General features: G+C 43.7%; 1 protein-coding gene across 2 annotated transcripts; it reads right to left on the bottom strand.

The window, feature by feature from the left end:
* Positions 1-22,265: 22,265 nt before the first annotated feature.
* On the bottom strand, positions 22,266-24,104 carry LOC112901738 (F-box protein At1g30790-like). 2 transcript variants are annotated; one of them, XM_025970707.1, is made up of 2 exons: positions 23,925-24,104; positions 22,266-23,837 (listed from the first exon to the last, which is right to left on the bottom strand). In XM_025970707.1, exon 2 carries the CDS (start codon positions 23,797-23,799, stop codon positions 22,654-22,656), a length of 1,146 nt encoding a protein of 381 aa, XP_025826492.1. In that variant the 5' UTR covers positions 23,800-23,837; positions 23,925-24,104; the 3' UTR covers positions 22,266-22,653. The 2 variants fall into 2 exon arrangements, with proteins under 2 accessions (XP_025826492.1, XP_025826490.1); XM_025970705.1 differs by having other exon boundaries at positions 22,266-23,834.
* Positions 24,105-25,417: the final 1,313 nt, after the last annotated feature.

The following is a 25,417-nucleotide window of genomic DNA, read 5'->3' as shown; positions in this document are numbered from 1 at the left end:
TACTATTAAAGTTAAAAAAATATGACCCAGGAAGTAGGAGGAGTCCCTACTCGAAAAGTAGAGATCTGATTTGAGGGATACTACTAGAGATGCTCCTACTTAAAAAGTAGTATTCATTTTGTACCGCCCCGTATAAGAGATCATGACTTCACCCAACATCTGTAAGACAAACATGATGCCTTATTACTCTGTTTTTCCTTTCAGTAGTAGGCTCTGTACTCTGTTAGCTCATAAGCAGTCGAGCATGTGTGGAGGTGGAACTTGCTTATACAACATTACTGCACGGAGTAAACAATCATGATATTTGTAGATATTGAAGTTAATGGTTAGATGCTAATTTCATAGTACTTCAAGTAGAGCAGTATTAGTACAAGGTTTCGAGGCTGTTCACTATATTGCATTTGATCATTGTATGGCAAATCTCTGTTTTCATCAGACAGGAAAAAACAGACACTATATTGGAATGCAAAGCATGGGGAATTTGAGTATCACTCCTTGGAGTCCTATGTGGGGTGTATTACTCAAACTTAGTGACAGGTTATTTGTGTTGGGAAACAAATGCAGAGGTTCAGTCAAATCTTGTAAACCAGAGATACCAATGATTTGATTGTTGCCTTGCTTGTAGTTACATAGATATTTAGATGTCTGGCACAAATCAATCTGATTTATGACCTTCCCGTAATACAAGACCCCAAAGCTATAGCTATTGCTGGTTAAGTGGTTATATAAACAAAGGTGCGGCCTGAGTAGGCTTATCAAAAGCTTTTGAACTTCACAATTCATTCTAACTTCTACTGATGGGTTGCTGTAGGAAGCCTTGAATGATGGTGCTACCCAAGATATAACCATGCAACTAATTTAATATAGATAACCACCATTAATGAAGGGTATTTTCCAGTACAGTGATGGTGAACAACAATAATTTGATTGCCAAAACTGAAGAAAAAGATTTTGTTTGTTTCTTTTCTGATGAATGTTTAACCAATAACTCAGAGAGAATCGGTCCGGTGTTGTTTTCATAAAACTTGCATGGAGTAAAATGAAAAATAATAATTAAATAATCTTTTTATTAATATATTTATTAATCATGGGCTCTGTCCGCACCCAGCCCATACAGATCGAATGTGCCCGAGATTCAAATGCTCTCTCTTGTGGTGGCTCCCTGCACAACGGAGGTGTGCTGGTGGTTGATGTCATCATGGGCACACGGCGGCTGCCTCACAGCCTAATGTCCACTAAGCAACCGAGCCAAAAACCGGAGGCGGCATGATTTTGGTTCGTTGACATCCCTAATGAGCAACCCCACGTCCCCACCCATGACCCCTTACTTCATCCCAGTTGCACTGCACCGCCACACCAGTCTCGCTGGCTGGCCGCTGGTCGGGTGAGCCCCTCGAGTGCCTGTGCCGTCGATCGTGTGGTCCAGTGCTACAGCCACGCTGTGGGATGAGGATGCATAGAGCTGCGCTGGTAACCATGCCACAACTCGCTCTGTCACAACCCGAACTTGATAAACATGTTTAATATTTAAAGCATAGCATCATGAACGTCATTAAATCACAATGAAGCATCATGTGCATATGTTTGCATGAATTTATTTAATTTTTGTGCCTTGTATGATTGTGTGCTTGTGAAAGAAGTTCAAACTTTGCTTCAAAATTGTAACCCCAAATATTTTATTCAAATACTAGACTTAATATGATGAATTTAAAAAATATTTTCTTAATTTTTTGATGATCAAACCGAAGCATAAAATTCCTAAAAAGTTCAACAACAGCTGCATTTCTAGAGCAGATTTTTGAGTGCATGTTGTTGAATTGTGCTCTTTGTGTTTTTATCTTGCTCATCTAAAATTTTGGTGATTTTTTGGATCACGAGAAATTCTAGTTTTCAATTTTTGAAGTTGAACCTGCATTTTAGCCCTTTCCTCGCCTGGGCCCACTTGTCAGCGACACCCTTCGCTTCTTCCGCAACATCCCGACCTCTAGTTGGACGCCATGGACGGCACCTCAACTCCGGCAGCCACCCGTTGGCCACCATGGATTGGGGGCACGTGAAAAACCGCCCTTGCCCCTCACCCTCACCTCGTTTTAAGCCCTAGTCGGCCTCCCCAAAAGCCTAGCCCCTTTTCCCTTCTTCCCCACCTTCGACCACCGTCAAATTCGTCATCTCCGGTGAGTGTCTCCCTTCGATTCATCGTGGCTACACCTTCCTCTTCCCCTTTGCGACTCGTCTGGGCACTCACCCGCTTGATTTCTTCGCCGCACAAGGCTCCTGGCGACCACCTCCGCCCGCCACCGTCCTCTATAGGGCCACCTCTCCACCACCGCACCACCGCTGTGGGTAAGCCTTGCCACCCCACCGCCTTCCTCTCTCGCACGCGCACCAGCTCTACCCCCGCCTGCCTCTCTCGTCGCCCTGCCTCTTGCCGCCACCGACCCAGCGCAGTGGCACGCCGTGACCGCGCTCTAGCCACGGTCCAGGCGGCTTGGCCGCATCTTGACCCGGTCAGGGGGCCGCTAACCCCTAGGGCCCACCTGTCAACGCCTGGGGGTTGACGGATCTGGGTAGATCTAGCTGTTTAGAGTGGTTTATGTGTGTTCAAAGGTTTGAAAATTTATAAAATTCATAGAAAATTCGGTAGATCTCCAAAATTTGTAAAACTTGTTTTGTTGGATTCTTTGCACTAAGGTCTACCTTGTAAAGTTGATGGATTGCATGTTTCTATTGCAGAAAAATAGTTATGCTTCATTTATTAGAATGTGATTTAATTGCTTGATTAATTCTCTACTGCCCTAAAAAAGCCAAACTTACTTTTTTAGATTCCTTGTTAAGAGGTATACCTAATGGTACAATTTGTTTTGCTGGAACCTAGCTTTTTATTAGGATTTTAGACTGTTTTCATGTTTGCTGCCTGAAATATTGTTTACCGCATATCTCTCTGAAAATGATAAAATGGTACAACCACTTTTTTTAGTCATGTTTCCCTGTATAGTTCCCATGATAATTGTCTAGAAATTGTTTTGAAGTGTTTTGAATGTTCTTTAAGATTTATCTTGTTTAGAGTAGTTGAAACTTGTCATGCTTATAAATAATTATTTAAAATTATTTTTGCAGCAAATCCAACTTTCTTGAGTTTTTATTTATGTTCCCTGAATGCTCAATTTGGTTCGTTATTTATGCTTGCTTTATGATTTTCTTGTGATTAATACTTGCTTAGCGCTTCTCATGCTTAGTCGAGTAGAAGTGCTTGATTTTTGTTGTTTATTTATACTCATTTTGCGTGTATCAATGATTGTTTATGTCATTCATTCTCATGCACAAATCATGCATCATGCTAATGCATGCATTCATTCAAGCATTTTAGTGACCGAAACGCCGGAGAACGAGCCCATTAAGCCCGCCGAGACTGTTGAGCCCAAACCCGGTGTTGAGTTACTTGTTGAGCCAGAGGAAAACTAAGGCAAGCAGCTAAGCATGATCTTTTTACCCGCCTAAATTGATTTACCTTTAGTTATCTCATTTGGGTATCTATGGTTATGTATTATATTTATTTATCGCATTGTTGAACCTATTCTTATGCATTATCCTTGTTTGAGTTGTTTACCCATTTCCTTGTCACATGATAGTTTGGTTAACTAATTAATTTGACTAGTTGCCTAGCCATGATTATATTTATTTATTACTTGAAAGGAAAGAATGGAATAGAATCAAATTACACTCATTGTTATCCTTGATCGCATTTGTTCGGTTATGGTTATACTGGAAAGAAGGATTTGTGGTTCGGGTGGAATGGTACGGCCTAAGAAAGGAGTCTCGGAGGCATAGTCCGCTCGAATCGTTTAAGGATTGTCCGTGGATGACCTAGGTTTTGAGCATTTTATCATGCTACCACATATCCAATCATGGTAAGAATAAGCCTATTACCTCCTTTGTCTTGGTCATTGAGGTACGGTCCTAGATGAGTAGCCAAGGGGCTATGTAGAGAGGATTAGGGGTGTTCTTGGTGGACCTAGGTGACTCTTCGCGTAAGCTAGGCATATTTTTCTCAATGGTCGAGATTTGTTGGAAACGGTTGATGCGAGTACCCCCTCATCCAACTTGGCTGGTTGAACGATCCGCATGGTTCTTGTGTCATGTGGGTAAAGAAGTACACCCTTTCAAGGTTAATAATCAATTTAAATTTCCATGCTCTCGGTTATGAGCAAGCTCAAAACTTTTATGAACTCTTCATAGAAGTGTCGTGTATGTTGGTTATGGTTTCTTGTCACCTTATGATCAATTACTTGTTCTACTTATAATCAACTAAATATTATGTTGAGAGTTGGGCAAGATTAATTAATTTTAACTAGAGAGCTAGTTGTTAGATTAGAGAGCTCATGCTTATGCAATAGATACTTACCTTAAAGCATCACTCTTGTTGGAGCCTTAGTTGCATGATCCTTATTTATATAATTGTGTAAGTCTTGCGAGTACCTTCGTACTCATTTTGCTTGTAACCTAAGTTGTAGGTGAGCTAGAAGTCATGCTTGGCCACTTCTATCCTGCCGATCCTGGTGCAGGAGAGGAGTAGTTCATTGTGGCCGCAATGGTGTCCTTGAGCAAAGAGGCCATTGTCTTAACACGCTTTTATCGATTTATCCACTGCGTAGCTGGACTTTTGCGAGGGCATGATGGAAACACTAAACTTTAATTCCATATCTCTTTTAGTGTTTAATTCATGAGCCCAAGGCTTGTAAAGTGGAGCTTTGAACCTTTATTTTCAGGATTGAACCTTCCTTGTTATGAACTTGTAATTCTTAATGTTGAACCTCATGTTATGTAAAATATGCTCCCTATGGATCTTATGGTAATGTGCAAATTGTATGACGGTACATGTGCTTATTCCTGGGCACGTGGCAAGCATATACCGGGACTACCGGATTTGATATCGTTTTAAGTGAATGATGTGTCGGTTGTTGAAGTCTCTAGATAGGGGTTAGCATGTGACACGCTCTTGAGCGAACATGTGCTAGCTCTCATCTTAAAGTTAATGACCAGCGGTTTGCTTAAAATAGTTTCAAATTGGGCAGTTCTTACACCCTCCTACCCACCTGGTCCGATCCACCGCCTGCTGACCACCAGTATAGAAGATCTTAGTGTGGAACTATATTGAATCATTGTTGGGTGAAACCTTGAGATCTTGGTGTGCAATCATTTTGATACAATTTCTCTGTTTCACTCTGTCCCCTCCTTTCCTCTTCATTCTGTCACAGGCATTTTAGAGGAATTCACTAGAATTTGCTATGAGACTATTCAATCAAGTTCTTATATAATCTAAGAAAAATTCCTTAGCCAAGAAAGACTGGTAGTTTTAAAAACAGCAGCAGTCCATGCAATGTGGCCATTATGAGGATCATGGCTTCACATAACATTTGTAAAACAAACATGGGCCTTGTTGCTCTTTTTCCTTTCAGTAGTAGGCATTATACTCTGTCAACACAAAGAGAAACAGTGGACCATGTGCAGAGGTGGAACGTGCTTGTAGCACGTGCATTGCATGGAGTAAAATCACTGTACTTGTCAAAAGCTAAAGGTTAGGTGATAATCTCTGAGTGCAGTACTAGCTATATATGAGTACTTCAAGCGGAGTAGTGTAAGGTTTCAAGGCTGTTCATTTGTTGGATTTGATCAGATATCTTGTATGAGAATTTCGTGTTTTGGTCGAACAGAAAGAAAAACGAACATAGGAATGTGAAGCATGGGAAGTTTCTGTATTCTTGATTTTGGTTGTCTTTGGCCTCCTGCCATGGCAACAACCTGAAGCCCAAGTTAAAGCTGTTGGCGCCGTGCAGAATGCCTCATGCAGTCAGGTTGCCTGGACGCATTATTTCTGAAACGGTTTCAATGCGACTGCAAATAGATGATTATGGAGGAAACCAACAGGTTTCAATAACGCATAGGAGCCAGGAGGACAGTCGAAGGACGAACAAGATAACATGGAAGCCGTGATTAGCTTATAATCCAGGCATACAATAGCACATGTCCATCACCTTTACCGGTATACAAGAATGGAATCTGATCAACATGATAAAATAGACGTATAACGGCAACTTGTCCAAAGGCCACCAGTGACGTCATGTTTTGGGGAGGGCATGGGGACATGGGGTTGCAGGAGGACCAGACTCACAAGGGAAGGCCTGGACTGCAGTAGGGCGACGGTGGCACGCAGGGTGTCCACGGCAGAAAGACAAACTAAAAGATTGGTAGTGTGATGTGCAGCTCCTAATTTCATAAATTTGAAGCCAATTAGCTCATTTGTTATGTGAAAAAATGGATATACGTCTTGTATGCTGAACTTATGGCTGCTTGTAACATTCTGAAGCTTCGTGAAACATTCTGAAAAACTTCCATCATATGGCTCTTACCCAACTCCGGAATAGGTAGAGTATTTTGTTCTTTAACTTGAGAGAGCTAGGGTCACGAAGAGGAAAGGTGAGGTCAGATCCATAAAATTAATGCAATAGAAAGTAAAATCTGTGGGGTATTTGGAGCCTCCCATCCTTGTTGGCTCCTACCACTTGTATTGCTTTATCTTATATTGTTTTGTTTGTCGACACCTGTGGATTTTCTCTGCAATGAACTTTCTTAGCAATATATGTTGATTAAACCACTATCTTGTGGACAACGTTTTGATGGTTTCAAGCATTGTGCAGTTTTTTCATGCATTCTGAAAAGGTTATGACAAGCTAGTTTGCTAATTTGATCATTCTACTACCCCGTTGTTATCACAGGTAGGGTGGGCTGTAATCGTGGATCCAATGGCATTCTACTACCCTGTTTGGTTCTGCACCAGGATCAACTTCCTGATTCCTAAAAAAACGCTCAAAGTGCACATTTTCCAGGACGATCGGACAAATGTTCATCTGATGAATTGTTGCTCAATTCTTGCTGATTTCTGTCAAACCAAATCCAACAGAAAACTTAGAAAAACTGCAAAAACAAAATTGTAAATAGAGGTAAGGCTACGCTATAGTATGATAAGTAGTTTTGTCTCAAACACTCATCCCATAGAGTGCGGAGTGAGTAGCCAATATTAAAACAGAGTGGCAGCCTAGAAGCGGCTTTTCAATTGGGTTATGGTTGGCTCCGCAACAAATGCATCAATAGGCCTGACATTATTTTTGCTGGCAAAATGGCAGGGAGATGGGCTCCCTGACCCTGAATTGCGTTTTGGTTTAGCAGATGGAGAAATGGTTGTGCTCACTGAAGACTCGGGGCTGTGGTCTTTTTCTCGAAAGACCCAAACAGCATATATTAATGAGAAGAAAGCCGATTACATGTCTAAGGACTTTAAACCGTTGTTTGTGATTTTGGTGATTGAATAACAACATAACTATTAGAACTAATGATTTATCAAGATATACCTTATACCTTTGAAGGTGTTTGTTAGGTTTCAAGAATGTAATGGAAGCCATTCAAATGATCAATTATGAAAAGATTGCGAAGAAACGAAGCAACACAAGCAAAGATTCATGACTGACGCAATTAATCGATTAAATCGGTTAGGCATAGAAGAAGCACCGAATTAGTCAGTGATGAAGAACAAAGAAGAAGCTGCACTGACAGATTAATTCGGTCCATACTAATGACCATGACCGAATTAGTCAGCGATGTTGTTTGATACTGCAAACCTCTCTAGATTGACAGATTAATTCGGTCCCTACCAATGACCATGACCGAATTAGTCGGTGATGTTGTTTGTTGTTGCAGATGTCTCTGAATTGACAGTAACATTCGGTGATTGGGAAGAACAAGCTTAGACCGAATCAATCAGTCAGGTGTCAGTGACCGTTGGCCCTGTTTGAGAAGCGATCACCGATTAATACTGTGAGGCAAATATTACATGACCGATTCAGTCAGTCAATGTTGTGCCTGCAGCTTAAGGGACAACGGCTAGTTTCTTGGTTGTGGCTACATATACACCATGTGCCCCGTCATTTGAGGTGTGTTAGAGCTTGGAGAAACTGTGGGCTTGGTTTCCACATACACACAAGTGCTCTATCCACCAAAGTGCTCAAGAGAAGATTAAGGCAATTAGCAAAAGTCTTAAAGCTTGATTAGTGCTAGTTTAGGCCTCTTAACGCATTGTTTTAGGTGTTAGTCTAGAGTTAGGCGAGATTTGCATACCTCATTGCTATCGGTGCTTTCGTGCACCAAGTGTTGTAAATCCGGGGCTTGTAAGTCTTGCGAGACCCTCCAACCGAATTTATGGAGAGGGCGTCGGTGCTTGTGAGAGGGAGGAGAGGCACTTGGCGACTTTGCCAAAGAACTACCGTAGTGAAGACGGCAAGGAGCATCCGGGAGAGGCAAGAACGAGACCCACTTGCGAGGCTCGTCAGCTATCCACGGAGTTACTCAATCGGTAGCTTGACCCTTGTGCAGGCATTCCCTCGCGATGGGCTTCAACGAGGATTAGTGGAAAGCGATAGCTTTCTGCTACCTCGGTAAAAATTCATCGTACCGGGAGTTTGCATTCCCTATCTCATTTACATTCTGTGTTACTTCTTGCACTTACTTTCCGCCTTTACCTCTCCTAGAATTGTCATATGTAGTTTGTAGGATTGGATCAAAGGGTGCAAAACTTTTGTGCAGTAGAGATAGCAACACAGAAAAAACCCATTATTCGCCTACACGGCCGTTTAGCCCGTGTACACACCGTGTAAACACTACACAATGGCCAGTCGTGTCCATTTAATCAGCAGTTTACCCTGTTTAGTGACCGTTTAATCCGTTTAAATGGCTGTTTACTCCGAATAAATAGCTAAACGGTAGGCAACCAGTTGTTTAGCGTTTACCGTTTAGGCTAACGCTAGAAAAAACTAATGCACATCTAGATAGTTTTCGGAATAGATTTTTGTACGTGCTTGGAGCACCTAATTCACCCCCCTCTTAGGATCACGGTCCTTTCAACATGCACAAGAGGTGCGCGAACATATCCTACTTAGAACGACTAACGAAGCCAAGTGCTTGGCACCCGCCATGATCCAAAGCCTCCATCGTCTTCTCCTTGGTGTTGAAAATGCAAGCTTATAGCTGCCTAAAGCTTGTTGGATTCCGGGCAAGTCACATAGAGATGTTGTGTCATCTCAAGGTTACAAAAAACACAGTGGACAAAAGTAAGAATTTGGCCATTCTCACAAGAGCAGTCTTTCTTCCGTCCTAATCCGGTTTTGGAGCAGCAACCACAAGAAAAATTTGCAGCATGAGGGTTCCCAAACATGCTAGATTGGTTTTGGGTAGAGGGAAATCATGCCCCCTTCAAATTTCATTTTGTAGGCCGATTTGGCAGTGTATTCCCCCCATGCCATTCTCATCCACATGATTGTGTTGTCCTCTGTGTTATTTGCATCAAACTGCACCTGCTCAACTAGATCCCATAGTTGCACATAATCAGTTAGTAAGCCGACTTCAAATCATGTGAAATATCCCGAACCCATTGGTCCATTGGTCGTTTGCCATTGCTTCAGGTATGGCTCTATTATTAATTTTTCTATGTTTTTACAGACTTGGAAAAAGCATAGCAGGTTGAAAGGACCATGACACCCTAAGATAGGGGTGAATTAGATGTTCTAAAAACTAAGGCTCCAACTACATATAAAAATCTATTCCAAAATCTATCTAGATGTGCACTAGGTTTTCTATATGTTACTATCTCTACCATATAAAAGTTTTGCACCCTAGGTTCCAATCCTACAAACTACACAAAGCAATTTTAGGATATGTAAATGCGGAAAGTAATAAGTGCAGGAAGTAATATGGAATGTAAATGAGATAGAGAATGCAAACTCTCAGCACGATGACTTTTTACCAAGATATCGGAAAGCTCTTGCTTTCTCCTAATCCTCATAGAGCCCCTCACGAGGGAATGCCCGCGCAAGGACCAAGCTCCCAGTCGAGTAACTCCGTGGATAGCCTTCCCCATGCGCAAGTGGGTCTTCACCTTGCATCTTCCGGACGCTCCTCACCGTCTTCACTAGGTATAGTTTTGGCAAATCACCGAGTGCCTCTCCTCCCTATCACAAGCACTAGCGGCCACTCCACAAACTCGGTTGGAGGGTCTCGCAAGACTTACAAGTCTCGGATTTACAACTCTTGGTTCGTGCAAGCACCGATAACAAACAGGTGTGCAAATCTCTCCTAACTCAAGGCTAACACCCAAGGCATTGCGCTAAGAGACCTAAACTAGCTGTAATCAAGACCTAAGCCTTGTTGCTAATTGCCATAATCTTCTCTTGATCACTTTGGTGGATAGAGCACTTGAATATGTGTGGAACATAAGCCTATCACTTTCCTAAACTCTAACACCCATGAAATGGCCGGGCATTGAGGTATTTATAGGCCCAACCAAAGAAACTAGCCGTTGCACTCAAAGGCAATTTTCTACGAACCACTGATTTTATGGTTCGCAGAGGACCGATCGTATCAATCTGTGACCTTCTTTTGCTATGATTTCCAGTAGCTACTGACACAAGCACCATATGGTATTGTGGTACTGTTCATGGTCACCATAGTATATTACAGTGTACTCAGAGGTGAACACACCCACTGATTAATAAGGTGGTCCATCAAAGTACCCATCGAATCAATATGTGGCTTCTTCTTCCTTTACTTCCAAAGCCTACTCACATATGCACCATATGATACTATGCCACCACTCATGAGCACCACCAAACCTTACCATGAGATGAAATAAATCATGTGACATACCCACAGACTTATACTATGGCCCAAGAAGTACCCATCGAATCAATCTGTGGCTCCTTCTTCTTTGACTTCCAACACCCACCGACTTATACAATGGCCCGAGAAAGTACCACCGAATCAATCTGTGGCTCATTCTTTACCATAGATGCAATAGGATCAACAGATTGACCCGGTGGCTGTGACATTTATGGTACTTGGGAGTAAGACACACTAGAGTTTAGTGTAAAGTTTGTGTTTGTTCTTGTGAATGGGTTTAAAACCTAAATGCAAGTTACAGGGTATTTTTGTAATTATGAAATTTAATTAGAGTTCTTTTGTAAAATGTGTTTGAAGGAAAGGTAATTTCAAAATGTATGAAGGTTTATGTTGCAAAAGCAAGTATTTACTTTTAAACCACTGTAAGAAGTGAAATTACCCTAAGGTTTCATTTGAAATGTGAAATTTAAATAGGTTTTATTTGAAATTGCATAGTTTGTCGGATTTTGAAATAGTTTCAAAACCCTAACTTCTTTGAAGCTGATCCTTAAAGTAAAGTTGTAGTTCCTTTTAAGCCCTACACCTTTGATTTTGGGCATATTTTTATTTGGGATATGGTTTGAAAGAAAATTTTACTTTACAGTGAACCCCTTGAACTTTTAGAAAATTACGGATAAGTCCTCATCATCTTCCTCTCTTCCCTCCCTCTCTGCTTCACTGCTGCGCCGCCCGCCGCCCCCTCGCCGGCGATCTCCCTGGCCGCCAGCTGCCCCCTCGCCGCCCTACCCGCACCACCTGGCCTCCAGCTCGTCCGCCCGCCGCTCACCCAACCCAGCTGGCGTTTTCCCCGCCCAGCCACGTCGCACCGCCGCCGCCCGAAGCCGCCACGTCGCACCGCCGGCCGCCAGCAGCTACTCCCCGCTCGTCCATAACTCCTCTTGGTCTTGCAGCGAGTCCAGGAGCCCTCCTCGACTTTTTTTCACCTCCTCGTTTTCTTCTCCGCTCGACTACCATCGCCAGAGCTCCGTCACAGTCCTGCTCGCCGCCGTTAGCCGCCTCCGCCGCCCCATGTCCACAACCCAGTGCTCCCCTGGCACCGCCACATCCCACCGAAACTTTCTAGCCAGCTCTTCTCTATCCTCTCGCGTTTACGCCATCCAGAACACTGCGCCGGTGATCCTCTCCACCGCCGCTGCTCGGTCTCACCATCGTCCCGACGCTCCGCCCCCTCTTAGCCCTCGCCAAGCTCACCACCAGCACCACATCTATGCGTAGAAGCTTCCTGGCCACTTTCCTATCGCCCTCCTGCATTTTGGCCGCCGGAACGCCGCCGCCGCTCTCGGAACTTCGCCGCACCGGCTCAGACCTCCATCGAACCATCGCCTCTGAGCCTATCTTCTTCGATTCCGGTCATCCCCGAGTCAGCCGTGAGCCCCTGAACCTTTTCCACCACTTTTCCCTCGCCGTCGGTGAGCCGCCTCGCCGGAATTTGGCAGAAGTTTTGTATCAACTTCAAGTGTGTGTAGTTAAATTCCTAACCTCAATACTCTTATGCTTGAAGTTATAGAAATTATTTATGATACTAGTAGAGTTAATTGGATTAATGTATAATAAGTAAATTTGAATTCTTGGAATTCAAATCCTTTGCTTTGTGGTGTTTTGAATGTGAATTGTTGGATTGCAACCTTATCGTGAAGGAAAGTTATTGACTTAATAATCACTTAATTCAAATCATTGCATATCATGTAGAATCAACGACACTTGAAGACGGAACCTACGAATTGGTCCCAGAACCCGAGCAGGGTATATCTGAAGACCAAGTGAATGTCGCCGAGGATCTTACTGAAGCCCCGAACCAAAGTTTGGAAGTTGTTAACATTCCTGACCCCAGCCTCACCCAAGAAGGCAAGCCCCAGTGCATAACCCAGATTTTCAAATTATGCACTTATTATGTTATATATCTATATTGTGCATTAAGTTTTCGGAGCTATAATGAAACCCTAGATGCATGAAACTTAGGAACCTATGTAATGTTTTTCCGAGTCTTTACCGAATAGATGCTCTACTAATAGGACCGGCAGAAGTCGAGTGATTTCCTGTCACTCGCGCGATATAGGAGTTGATTATTTACCATTCTGCAATCACTATAAGGATAACGGATGGGGTTATGTACGATATCATGACTTGAAAGAATACCCCGTCTGTGTTGATTTAAGTTTGATAAGGTTGCAGTGTGTGGTAGTGGTGGTCAAGTGTTTGAAAGTATTAGCCACATACCGTAAATATGGTACACGGTAAGCCTATTACCTGATTGGCCTGGCAAGTGGACTTACTCCACCACTCGAATTTTAGTTTTTGTCACACACATGCACTGACATGTGGGAATACGTTCCGCGTAGCGGACGGGAGTAGGGCCATACAGTCGCGCTGTAGACGTACGTCCCGCACAGTGAATGTGCGTATGGTCCTGCAGTCGCTTGTGGTGGTCCTAATCCACGTCCCGGAATAAGATGGGAACGATTGCCCGGAAAGTTAAGTTTCCGAGCGTGTGAGTTAGGATCCCTTGCAGGGTTATGAAATTCAATTCAGAATCGTCCGTTTCTCGTGGAGATTGAGACTGCTTGATACTTCTGCCACATAGAGTAATAACAGTAATAGTTAATAGAATAATTTTAATGGATGCTTAATATCTACCTTGCTTGACTAGTATAGGTGCTTACCTAGAATGGTTAAAAGAAACTAGAATCTGAAAGCTAACATATGAAAGTAAGGACATACTCTTTGTTGCTTTTTCAGCAAAACAAAACTAGAGCCATTCAACCTATCATGGTCTAGTTATGGGCTAAGTATACCCAAATATCGGGTAAGCCTTGCTGAGTATTAGTATACTTAGCCTTGCTAGTAATATGGTTTTCAGGTATGTCGTTCGTGACCTAAGTGGATAGTCTGACTTGGCCCGGCACTGTTCCGCTTGGCTGGTCCGTGGAATGGGATCCGTCCCCGGCCGGCAATGACCCTTCGGAGTAACACGATGCTTTGGGCTGAGTATGGTGCCTACCTCTGCGACGTATGTAGTCGCATTGTTGTTTTTGCTGCTAACTCTAAATACTGCCTAGTAAACTTGAAGTTTCGAACAATGCTTGTATAAATTTGTATTAGTTAGGATGAAACAAAACCTCTGTGTAATAATGTTTAATTATCCTGTGGTGTAAAAGTTGCGAGCTGTTGTAAGGCTGGACTCGTCTTCATACGAGGTAAACCTACATCGATCCTGTGTAACCGTTGTTGAATCGGGTGGTGACCCGACAGACCAATGAGTTGTTCCGTTTGAAGTGCGTTGAGCTTCTGTCGCCTGCCTAGCGATCACTAGCGCGCTTGAGCCGGCATAATTCAAGCGGTTCTGCCACATTGGCCCATCCAGGACCCATAGTATAAATCTGTGCAATGCGTTGGTGCCAAATCTTCATGGATTTGCTTCCTATTTCGTGGGCATTTGTTCGGACTTTTCTTCTATGATGTCTTGGGATACTAGGTGGTCATATAAGCTCTTGAACACATACACTTGACCATGCTTTAAGGTGGTTTGGTCCCCCAAGTCCCTCAATTGCATCCATTAGACTATACCTTGTATACTAGCAACCAACAGTAGTCCAACCGGTTTATGTTGTCATACAATCACCAAGATCACTAATGACCTTGCTAGGTCCCTTTTCCTTACACAGGTGATGTGCCATCAAGCCAGCTAGGTGTCCAAAACCTTGCCTTGAGCCCATTGTTAACCGTGACCTTTGTGGCTGCCGAAAATAGCGCCATGTCCATGTCATCTACCGGCAGATCCATTCCAATCCAAGGTTTGTCCAGGTTCGTGATGCCTAGACCTCCTCTATCAATCGGTCTCTCAGGCTTGCCCAGCTTACTTTGCACTTGCCTCCATGTAGCTGTTGATTCCCAGCCCAGAGAAAGTGGCGCTACACTTCTATCAAAATCTTTGATGAAGCACTTTGGAGGCTTCATGACAGTGAGGAAGTATACCGGCAATGAGCTTAGGACAGACCTCACCAGACCTCGTCTACCCCCTTGGTTCAGAAGTTTGCGTTGCCAGAGCTTGACAGTTTGCTAGAGCCTTATCCTTTTATCGGCTGTAAACGAACTAGATGCAACCGGCCCATTGTCAAAGGAATGCCCAGGTTAGTGAGAGGAAAGCCTACCCGTTGTCCAGAGAAGGATTGTAGGATGTCATCAAGATCGATATCCTGACAGCAAATTGGCGCAACTGAACTTTTGTCCAATTTGATGTGTAGGCCGGTTGCATCACCAAAGCATTGCATGATCTGAATAATCATATCGACATCCTGTTTGATTGGGTTGATAAGCACCACTGCATCATCAGCATATAGTGGTAATCTCAATTTGGCTTGGCGTCCTCTCAGGGTTGTGAGTTATCCCTCCTCTGTAGCCGGTTCAAAGATGTGTTGGAGTGTATCAATGGCAAGAATGAAGAGGTAAGGTAATAGGGGGTGCCCCTGCAGCAGCCCTTCTGGTGCCCCATTTAGAAGCACCGAAGATGAGGAGAGAAGGTGAAAATCAGAGGTAACCAATTTTTTTTTAGGAAACAGGAGGGGTTACCCCCTACTGATTATAAATTATATTAAGCAAAAAAGCACCAAGGGTGCAAGTGCGTAACCAAGGTTTAGGAAAAAAAGGATTAAAGCGATTACAACAGGGCTTCTACCCATTCGGAAAGAAAAGGTTTAAGTCTAACTTTTGCTCGTAGAATAACTACACGAATTCTTCCTTGAAGTGACGTAAGCATCGTTGATCCGAAGCAGTGATATCTCTGAAGATGAAGTCATTACGCTGCATCCAAATCCACCAACTCATCAAAATTATTATATCCATGAAGAAAGAAACTTGCAGCTGATGTCGCAGATCTTCCAGGACTAGGCAACCAATTTCTCCATTTTTCCTAAAACCACTTTGTTCCAACAATTCAAAAATATACTCTCAAGATACCGAAATTGGCGGATACTATTCCTTGAGACGTACCCCTCTGCGGGGCAACTCGAGGGGCGAACAACCTAGACCCCCAATCCAACCCCGCGCCTGCAAATCAGCCGCCGCTGCCACAGCGGTGGCCGGCAGTGGAGCCAGGTGCCCTCCCATTTGCTCGCTTGCCCCCCGCAACCCGCCGCTGCCACAGCGGTGGCCGGCAGTGGAGCCAGGTGCCCTCCCCGCACCGTTTTTCCATTTGCTCCCTTGCCCCCCGCAACCCCACCCCCCCCCCCCCCCCCCCCCCGAACCCAGGTCTTGGAGACAGGTCTTGTGGGCCTTACCACTGTGCTGTGCTTTGATTTGTGATGGCTTTGGGTAACGAATTTTATTTATATTATATCCTCGTATTGGCTTGCTTCTTTCCCACGTGTGAGTGGGCTATTGGCTGGGGACAACCATTTGGACCAATCCCGTTCCGCCATGTAGCAACGCTAAGGAGAAGATGAAGAACACACGGATGATTCATTTTTTTCTTTTTAATCTAGAAATAAAATTTGTAATTGATATTTCTCCCTCATAAGAACTCCAAATTTGATGGTTCTTTGAATCTCATGGTGAGGGAAAAATCATTTTTGTCATGTGATTAATCTAGCTTTGCGAACAAAATTTGTATCATGGATTCACTGGTTGCAGGATTTAATTTGTTCCTTTTGCACATTGTGCTGGTATGATCTCTAGTCTCGGTGCAGTGCCATTCTCCAGGCTACCATGCCCAGGCAGGTAATCTGTTCGATGAAATGTCTCTGAAGACGAAGCAGTTGCTGACTCCTGCTTTAGTGTGTGGTTCAAATGACAGTAGATATTTCTTTTGTCACATGAACAAGGTTGCATATAAATTGTGGTTTTTTCCTTAAAAATCAAAGTTTCTGGATTCAAAGTTTTTTCATATGAAAATCTGCAAAATCACTTAATTGTAGCTCTTGGAATATTTCTATGATTGTGTTATTTGGTTTCTATACTGTATAACTGGTGGTTTCTTTAACTGAAGATACTACCTTTTAGGATGACCAAAGTGTTTCTATGCATGGCCTCCCTATTACAAGTTTCTATGACATTATAGAAAGCTTTTTACACTAGGTTGTGCTCACATAATGAATTATTTCTCTGAGCAATCACTTGGTATAATTTCTTGCTCTGTGCCTTGGTACAGTTTGTTGCTCTGTGCTCATAAAGGCCGAGTTCAGTTCTTGGTGTAAAGGGACAGAAACAACTGTAGTGGAGCATATAAAGCTTTAGCAACATCTAGTTATTCTACACCATTATACTTCCCCGTTCATCTTCAGCGCAAGGGCGCTCGATCAGTGAACTATTACGCACTCTTTAAAGGGTGGCTGCTTCTAGGCAAACCTCCTGGCTAAAAGATCTTAGATACTGTGCTCAATTCCGAAGTTAGTTTGATACATATGACCGACAATGAGAAAAATAAATACAATAGCTAAATGATGATGAGCAATATCGGTCAGCCACTAACTTTGTGTTTGTGGATGGAATCCCTCAAGAAGGGTCAGAATGGCAGTTCCCGCTCCTTGAAGGTGGTTGGGGCGCATAAGTAAGATAGACAAAAACAGGGGTCCACAACCACAATATTGTTTAAATTCCTGCATAACACTATAACAGGGTTGCTCAAAATTCTCAGAGTACGATAACTGACTTGGATATGCCTAAAACATGCAAAATGGCTGCTGTAAAAAGTTTCACATTTTTTATTGAATGCATCTAGAGAAGCTGGAGGTTGTTAATCAACAAGCATTAATTATTGAAAGTGACGCTCAAAAGAAAAATGCTCGTCGCAATCACATATGTGCTACATCACCTTGGACACACTTTGTTGGTTGTTCTTTTCCTAGGCTTTGCCTTGCCTTCTCTAGATATGATAGGCATCTCGAAGGAGTAAGGAAAGCTAAATGAGCCTTGTGTTGGAGATCATGACTGCACCTAACAATCTTAAGACAAACATGAGGCCTTGTTACTCTGCTGTCAGTAGTAGGCATTGTATTTTGTTTACACAGAGAAGCAGGGAACCATGTGCACAGGTGGAACTTGCTTGCAATGTATCACGTCACTGACAGCATTCAATAAAAAATCACGGTAGTTTTAGATATCGAACTTAAAGGTTGGATGCTATTTTCTGGTTACAGTGCTAGATATATATGATTGCTTCAAGCATAGCAGTATAAGGTTTCGAGGCTGTTCATTTTGTTGGATCAAATATATCTTATCGTTAGACATGAAAGAATATAGGAATGAGAAGCATGGGGAATTTCGGTATCACTTTCGTGGGTTCATTCTCTTCAAGTTGCACTCGTGTCGGTGTCGACTGCTCAACCGTACCGGAGTGACATGCCGTTGTCTACTGCATTAAACTGATGGTTGTTTCAGGAAGCCTAGATGGTTCTAACCAGCATATAACCATCCTTCTAATTTAAAATAAATAAACACGATTAATGAAGGGTATTTTCTAGTGCAGTGATGATGGTTGAAAAGCTTCACCAAAAGATGAGCAACAGTTTGACTGCAAACTCTGTGTCTCTGTTTTGCCTTAGTAGTGGTTGGCACTGTACTCTGTCGAAAGTGGAAACAAAGAGAAGCAGTGAAACTGTGAAAAGTTAAGTGCTATTTTTTTACGAGAGCGATAGTTATATATGTTTACTTCAAGCGGATCAGTGTAGCAGTGTACAGACTTCAAGGTTTCGAGGCTGTTTGCTTGATGGATTTGATCATATATCTCATACAGTAAGGTTAATAATACAGTCGGTTGTTGGCTGGATTTTTGGCCCACTCGTATAATGGTTAAGTTTTCATCACTAATACATGGCCAACTTGTCTCTTTTACATAGTTTCTTGGTTCCCTCATATAGTTTTTCTGTTCCTGTGTCGAAGCCGGTTGTAAGTTTACAGCCCGCTTCTCCTCTCTCTTCTCCACCTTAGTATTCAGTCCGCTTACACCCTGGTATAATACTTGCTCACATGGAAGTTGTTTCATCAGGACATGAAAAATAGAGCTTAGGCTTGCAAAGTAGGGCCACGTGCCAAGGTAGAACTTGCTTGTGCCTCGTTGCCGCATGGAGTAAAATCATGGTACTTGTCGAAGTTAATGGTTAGATGCTAATTTCTGACAGCACACGTGTTCCGGGACGATGCCACCCATGATCATCTGAACTGTTGCTAGATTATTGCTGATTTAATTTCACCTCAAACCAAATCTGATAGAAAACTTAAAATTTCCACAAAACTGTTGCTATGGTCTCCATGACCTCTGTAGTAACTCTTGCCTAATTCCATCACTATAGTATGCCATGTTAAAACTCTCCAATAAGCCTGACTTGAATCTAGTTGGATCAATACACATACGGATGAGAGCCAAAAACATTCAGCTTTCGGGTAGATCTATTTGTATTTAGGACAGAGATGATTGCCTCCGTTCTTGCTAGGAATTTGGATGTGATCAGTAATCAGTTAGTCCAGCCCCCAGTTCACAGCTTAGTCCACCACTCCACTACTCCAGTCTCGCTCCTGATTCGGACACAAAAACGCGTGGAGAAACTGATTTGTTCGTTGGCTGGGGAGACATTTAATTGATCACATTGGATTCCCTTGTGCTTCCCATTCCAAGACTACATGTTTGTTTTGGGGCGTCTAGCAAGGTGGTACAAGTTTGAGCCTCACAAATGTTGTGAAGCGTGACAATTTGAAGTGAATGTGCCTAGACTCCCTTTTGGAGGGTTCCATGGATCTACTATTTCTTAGCAACAATTAATGCAACAGATAACATTTATTTCAAATTTTGTTGTATGCTGATATTTGACACATAGTAGTACCAAATTACGGTATGCTGTCAAGCTGAACAAATATATATAACACTATGAGAAGCTCAATTTTGAGTAAGTAATATGTTCACCCTTTATAATCGCATTAGCAAAAATATTAAAAATATCTGTGTGCATTGGAAACGAATTGAATAACAAATACATTGTTCTAAATGATGAATGAAGTACTTTTGTCAATACTAGCAGGAACAGCTAAGAAACAGAACATAAATATTGGAACTTGGAAGGCCGGAGAAGACTGAGTTAATTAAAACCTGTCTCCTCCAATAAAACTGATGTAGATATGTTTATCCAGATGCAATCATCCCAAAAAGTCTTGGAATGGGAAGCACAAGGAAATCCAATGTGATCATTTTCGACAAATATCTAGAATCTGGCACTGTATCACCTTTCTAGTGCTGGAGTTGCTTTCGCAGCAAAGTCATCACCACAATTAGGGTGCGGGCGCTTCCAGCTATCCTGCAGACACTGGCCAATCCAACAGGGGGGCTCCAGCCCCCTACCTCCATGAAGTCCATGGAGCCCTCCTAAACCCCCCCTATAATTTCTAGCCATGGTTGAAAAGGAGGAAGAAAAGGAGGAAGAAGAGAAGGTGAAGGAGGAGGAAGAAGAAAGGGAAGATGAGCCCCCCAATGTCCAGCTTCTGGATCCACCGCTACCTGCAGATGCTCCTGAGATCGTCGAAACTTGCAAGCGGAAGCTTACATTGGGTGTAACATTAACATACTCCCATGCACAAAAAAGAAAAAAAAACTAGTAAGAAGCTCCAATCTTGACATCCGTTTCGATGAAAGTAAGTCTTCGTTATATATTGCATAACTTTCTGACGGGAAATATACAAGAGAAATGAATTGTCATGATCCATCTGCCTAACGCTATGGTCTCCCTGACCTCACGTGGGGTCACAGGGGAGGATCATTGCATCATCTGTGCATTTTTTGCTCACCTATTGCTCATGCACCGCATCACAGTGGTAGCCTTCATCAAATATAGAAGGCTCAGTTGAGCCTTCAGTTCTTGCTGCTGCAAAGTAAGGAGCAACAACCATTATACATACCCAAACACATAAAGCTCTAGCAACACCTACTGTCCAGCCATCACATAGCATGCATGGCAGCTCGGCATTTCTTGATACACAATAAGCACCAGGAAACCAGTATGATCATCTGCTAAAAGAGGACTTGCTGAAAAGAGAAGTATGTAAGAGGATGCTTCCAACTTCATAGCAGAATGGGCTGCAACTATATCTGCACCGAGAGAGCTGTCCAGCATCCAATTCCTATCTTCCACATGAAGACTAGATCATTAGTCAAAGTTCTCCTAGCATGCAGCACAGTCATCGGCAAAATACCTGGAGGTTTTCAGCACTAGGTACACCATTTATAGCACAACCAATTATATTAAAAAGAGGAGAGCACCAACAATGTTATAGCTAGAACATATTACACAGTTTGATTTCCTTTTTTATTCAGAGCCTACCAGATTGCACATGATGGAAAATCACTCTGGATGATACAATTTTAGTACACGGTACTCTAAAATTAGAAATGGGCTGCCATTTGGAAACAGGATCATGATTTGATATAAGAAAAGAACAATACAACTCGCAATATAGTTGATGCTATACGACACTTAGAGACAAAAGGGCAAATTTCGATAAGGCACCCTAACTATATAATTTTGCCATAAAACACTGACCTTTTTATATTATTTTTGCCAAAAAGACTGTAGTGAAACTTGCTAAAACAAAATATAATGGGTGCCCTCTGTGTAGAGCTGAGTAATCCTATACTGGTTTAGTTGATCTTTTAATGCAAAGATTTAATAGATCTGAACAAAATCACTGACTTTATTACATGAGAAGTTGGAAAAAAAATCCAGATGAAATGAACCCACATGCTATTGAGAACTACCAGAAAAATGATTCATATCTATAGACTAAATCATCCAAGCATAGAAATCTTTGGGCCTCCAAGAATTACCACCTATGAGCCTCCAAATTTTCCCACCTACAAATACTAAATCATTCCATTTACTAAAGGTTTAGCACACATATATTTTCTTTTCCTCCAAAGCATCAAACTAATCCCTCATGTGTGTTTTTCCTTGAACAATCCCTCATGAGTTTCAGACAAAACATACTACTTATTTCTCCAATTCATGTCTTCGCTAATTCCAGACAGATCAGGTAGAAACAGTAACTACTATTTAAAAGAAATGCTCTGTAGAAAATGCAACTTTGAATAAGCATACAAACTAATGAAATGACCTTTCACATTTATCATGCAAATGAACACAATGATATAGAGATCCGATACTCCACCAGACCATTGTACCCCATATCTGATATCACACTACCTCAATACCTCCATGATACTGTGAAGCAACATTACTAAGTTCCAAGTCCACCTCAACCTCATAAAAGCTGACTCAATTGCAGGTCTACAGCCCTAGTACAATATTCACTAATCCAAAGACAAGAACGTTATTTTTGCAGTGCATGGACCGAGTTAGAATGCTCATAACCTTGATACATTCCATTTTATTCCTAGATAAACAACTATATGTATATATTGCTCATATTGATGGATCCTTGTTTCTGATAAATCCCATATCACTCAAACCTCGACCATACATACTTCCAATAATAATAACAACAAAATGTGAGACATCTAAATCAAAGTACTTGATATATTATATGGTGCAGACAAAAATATTAATAGCATCTCTAGTAAGTGAACAAGATGTTCTATGTTCTCCACACATGGAGTGCACAATTGTCAACAGAAATACAATTTGACAAAATAAGTAGCATTACTGCAATTGCCTAAAATAAATAGCCTATGCAGAGCTAGTTTACAAGATAGCCACATTAGCCAATTACAAAAAGAAACTAGTATGGGAAAAGAAACAAGCACAAATACAAAATAAAACACCCAGCTCAAGAAAGATCATGGAGATTGCTGTTTTGTAATTGAAGACCCAGCTCTTGTGAAGTTCAAATATCATTTTAAGGTAACAGATGGACCAGATGCAGTGCAAAGTGACATGATCAATGCCCATCTGTCAATGATTTTGCATAGGAAGGAACATATGGAATACATGACACCACACCGCGTGACCCAAGATTCTGGATAACATGCACTTCATTGCGATCCATGTCATATGCCATGAGCATGCTCTCCAAACCAGAAACATAAGTAATCCAATTGCAATCTGGATGAATAGTGATCAAACGGTAGTAGCAGCCATTTGGAGGACTTATCTTTTCTGTCAGTTGTCGAACGGTCACCTGACGCTTCAGTACCCATCCATCCACAGCATAATCCTCAAGTACCCAGATTGATAAATCCCTTCCATTATACCACCGAGTCATGTAACATAAAAGCCCTTGGTACCGAGCAAGAAAACCAGGATTCCAATTACAGGGATCATCAACATCATCAGCATCTTCTGGTGCAGGAAGCACCCACCATGACTCCCCCTCGACATCTACAGCAACTACCTCAAACTGAATGGTGGTGAAATGCAAAAGGCCATTGATAAAGACACTTGGCGAAAACTCAAACAAGTGAGTCTCATAGTTCCACTGACTCTCCTCGTAACTCCATGCTCCAGTTTCGGACGAATAGATCTCCACCCCTGCCACAGTGCCGTAATCATTTTCAACGAACTCAAATACATGGAAGTGTGCGGAAACAGTGGGATCGAAACCCAAACGGGCAACAAGTGGCTCATCATCTTCAACATCGTCACCGTGGCTGCCGGAGTCGGGCAAGACAACCCAGCTCTTGGTAGCCGGATTGCACACGACGTATCTTGACACGTGGTGGGGGGAGGCCTTGGGAGGCCGGCAGAGGAGAAGGCCGTTGCAGGCGTCCACGATGGCGACGTCCTCGTACCCGGGCATGAAGGAGAAGGGGGTGCAGATCAGGGGAGGCTGGCGTGCCCCACCGAAATTGGTGAACCGCCACACCTCACGGCCGTTGTCGAAGTCGTTCTCGAAGAAGCCGGCGAGGGTCTGGGGGAGCCACCGGCGATGGTCGGGGTGGGAGATGAGGTCGCGCCAGTGCGGGGAGACGCACTTGCAGCGGCACAGCGACTTGACGGGCAGCCGCGACAGGATATCGACGATGAGGTCGTCGGTCAGGCCGGCTGCCGCCGTGTTGGGTATCTTCTCCCTGGACGTCTCCGCCATCTCGCAAACAAGCAAGGGTACGCAACAAGCAAACCCTGCTGAATGTCACCGATGGAGGAGAGAGAGGTTAAAGGACGCCACAGATGAAATCCAAATGGAGATTGGCTTTGGGGCGTTCTTCCTACCTTAATCAGCGATGCGGGCAGGGGCTCGGAAGTCGGAACCGCCGCCGAAGCGACGATTTCGGCTGGGGTGCGTGGAAGCTGGCCTTGAGGAATCAAGAGGCCTCCCGACGACGCCGTGGCCGGCGGCGACTCAGTGTGGCGGCGCGGCGAGGGTTAGGGATGTGGATTTGGGGGAGAGAGGCAAGGTGCCAAACTGCCAACGGTTTCGGGCCCAAACTAAAGCAACCAGATCAATACTGCCAGCCCAGCCCATACAAAATGTTGGGCCGGATTTAGTGAAGGCCAATTTAAATTTGGATGAGGAATGCCTGTACCCGCGTGACTACGTCATTGTAAATTTTTCACCCCTCTCCACTATCAAGATTAGCTGTAACAACTGCTCATTTGTTGCTCGTGATCACCACATGTAACACCCTAATGTAATTTTCCTAAATTTTAATGAATTTATTTTGGCTCAAATGAAATTTCTAAGGTTTTCTTGATTTACCTTGCATTTAAACTAATTTTATATCACAAGTAATTAAAAATTTATTCTAGGATCAATATGTTTGTGCATTCATGCTGGTGCATTTCTTTGTTGGGTGGAATAGTTGAGGTTGAATTCAAATTTCATTTGGAGTCAAATTGATTTGAGTTAGTTTAGAAAGAAAAAGAAAAAGGAGAAAAACAAAAAAAGGAGCAGCCCAACCTTCCCAACCCGCAGCCCACTTCTTCCTTTCCCTCACCCCTCTTCTTTCTGTATGGGCCACGCCGGCCCACTCCCCTTCTCCCTCTCGGGCTTCCCCTCCTCCCCTTGGGCCGGCCCTTTCTCCCCGCGACCCATCTCCCTCTCCCCTCCTCTCTCTCCTTTTCCTCCCGCGGCCCAGCCCGAGCGCTCTCTCTTCTTTTCTCCCTCTGCCAACCAGGGCCCGCTAGTCAGCTTCTTCCCCTTCCCCTCCGCAACGGCCGTGCAGCACCGCCGCCGGGATCTCCGCGCCACCCGTGCCTAGGCCCGCACGCCGAGGGTGCTGCCGCCCTATAAGTGGGATCCCCGACCCCTGCACCCTCATCTCTCCACCCCGTGGCCGCCGCCTCCAACCCTAGCGCCCCCGCCTGTGCCTCGCCGGGGCAGAGCTTCTACGCCGCCCGCGTCCCACCGCCTCAACGCCGCCCACCGCTCGATAAGAGGGTCCGGAGTCCCGCCGCCTCACCACACTCACGGCCACGCCTCACCACCCCACCCTAGCCGTGGCAGGCCGGCCAATTTCACCGGAGTGCCTCCACGGTAAGCTTTCTGGCCCGCCGAAATTCTTCACCTCCGGTGCGTCACCGGCCCCGCTGACCCCGGTCTACCCTTCGCAGCCCGATCGCGCAGCTGCTCACGGTACCAGGGCGCCCAGAGCGCACCCCAACGTCCACCCCCGCGAGCGCCGGCCTTCCTTGCCGCCGGACCCGTCGAGGTCACCTCTCCGTCGTGTCCCCGCCCATCTCGAGCCCACGGTGAGGAACACCAC

The sequence above is a fragment of the Panicum hallii genome, chromosome 7 (assembly GCF_002211085.1).
Source record: "Panicum hallii strain FIL2 chromosome 7, PHallii_v3.1, whole genome shotgun sequence".
NCBI lineage: Eukaryota > Viridiplantae > Streptophyta > Magnoliopsida > Poales > Poaceae > Panicum > Panicum hallii.
Note: the sequence above shows the minus strand (reverse complement) of the source record. Positions and strands in the feature narration are given on the sequence as shown.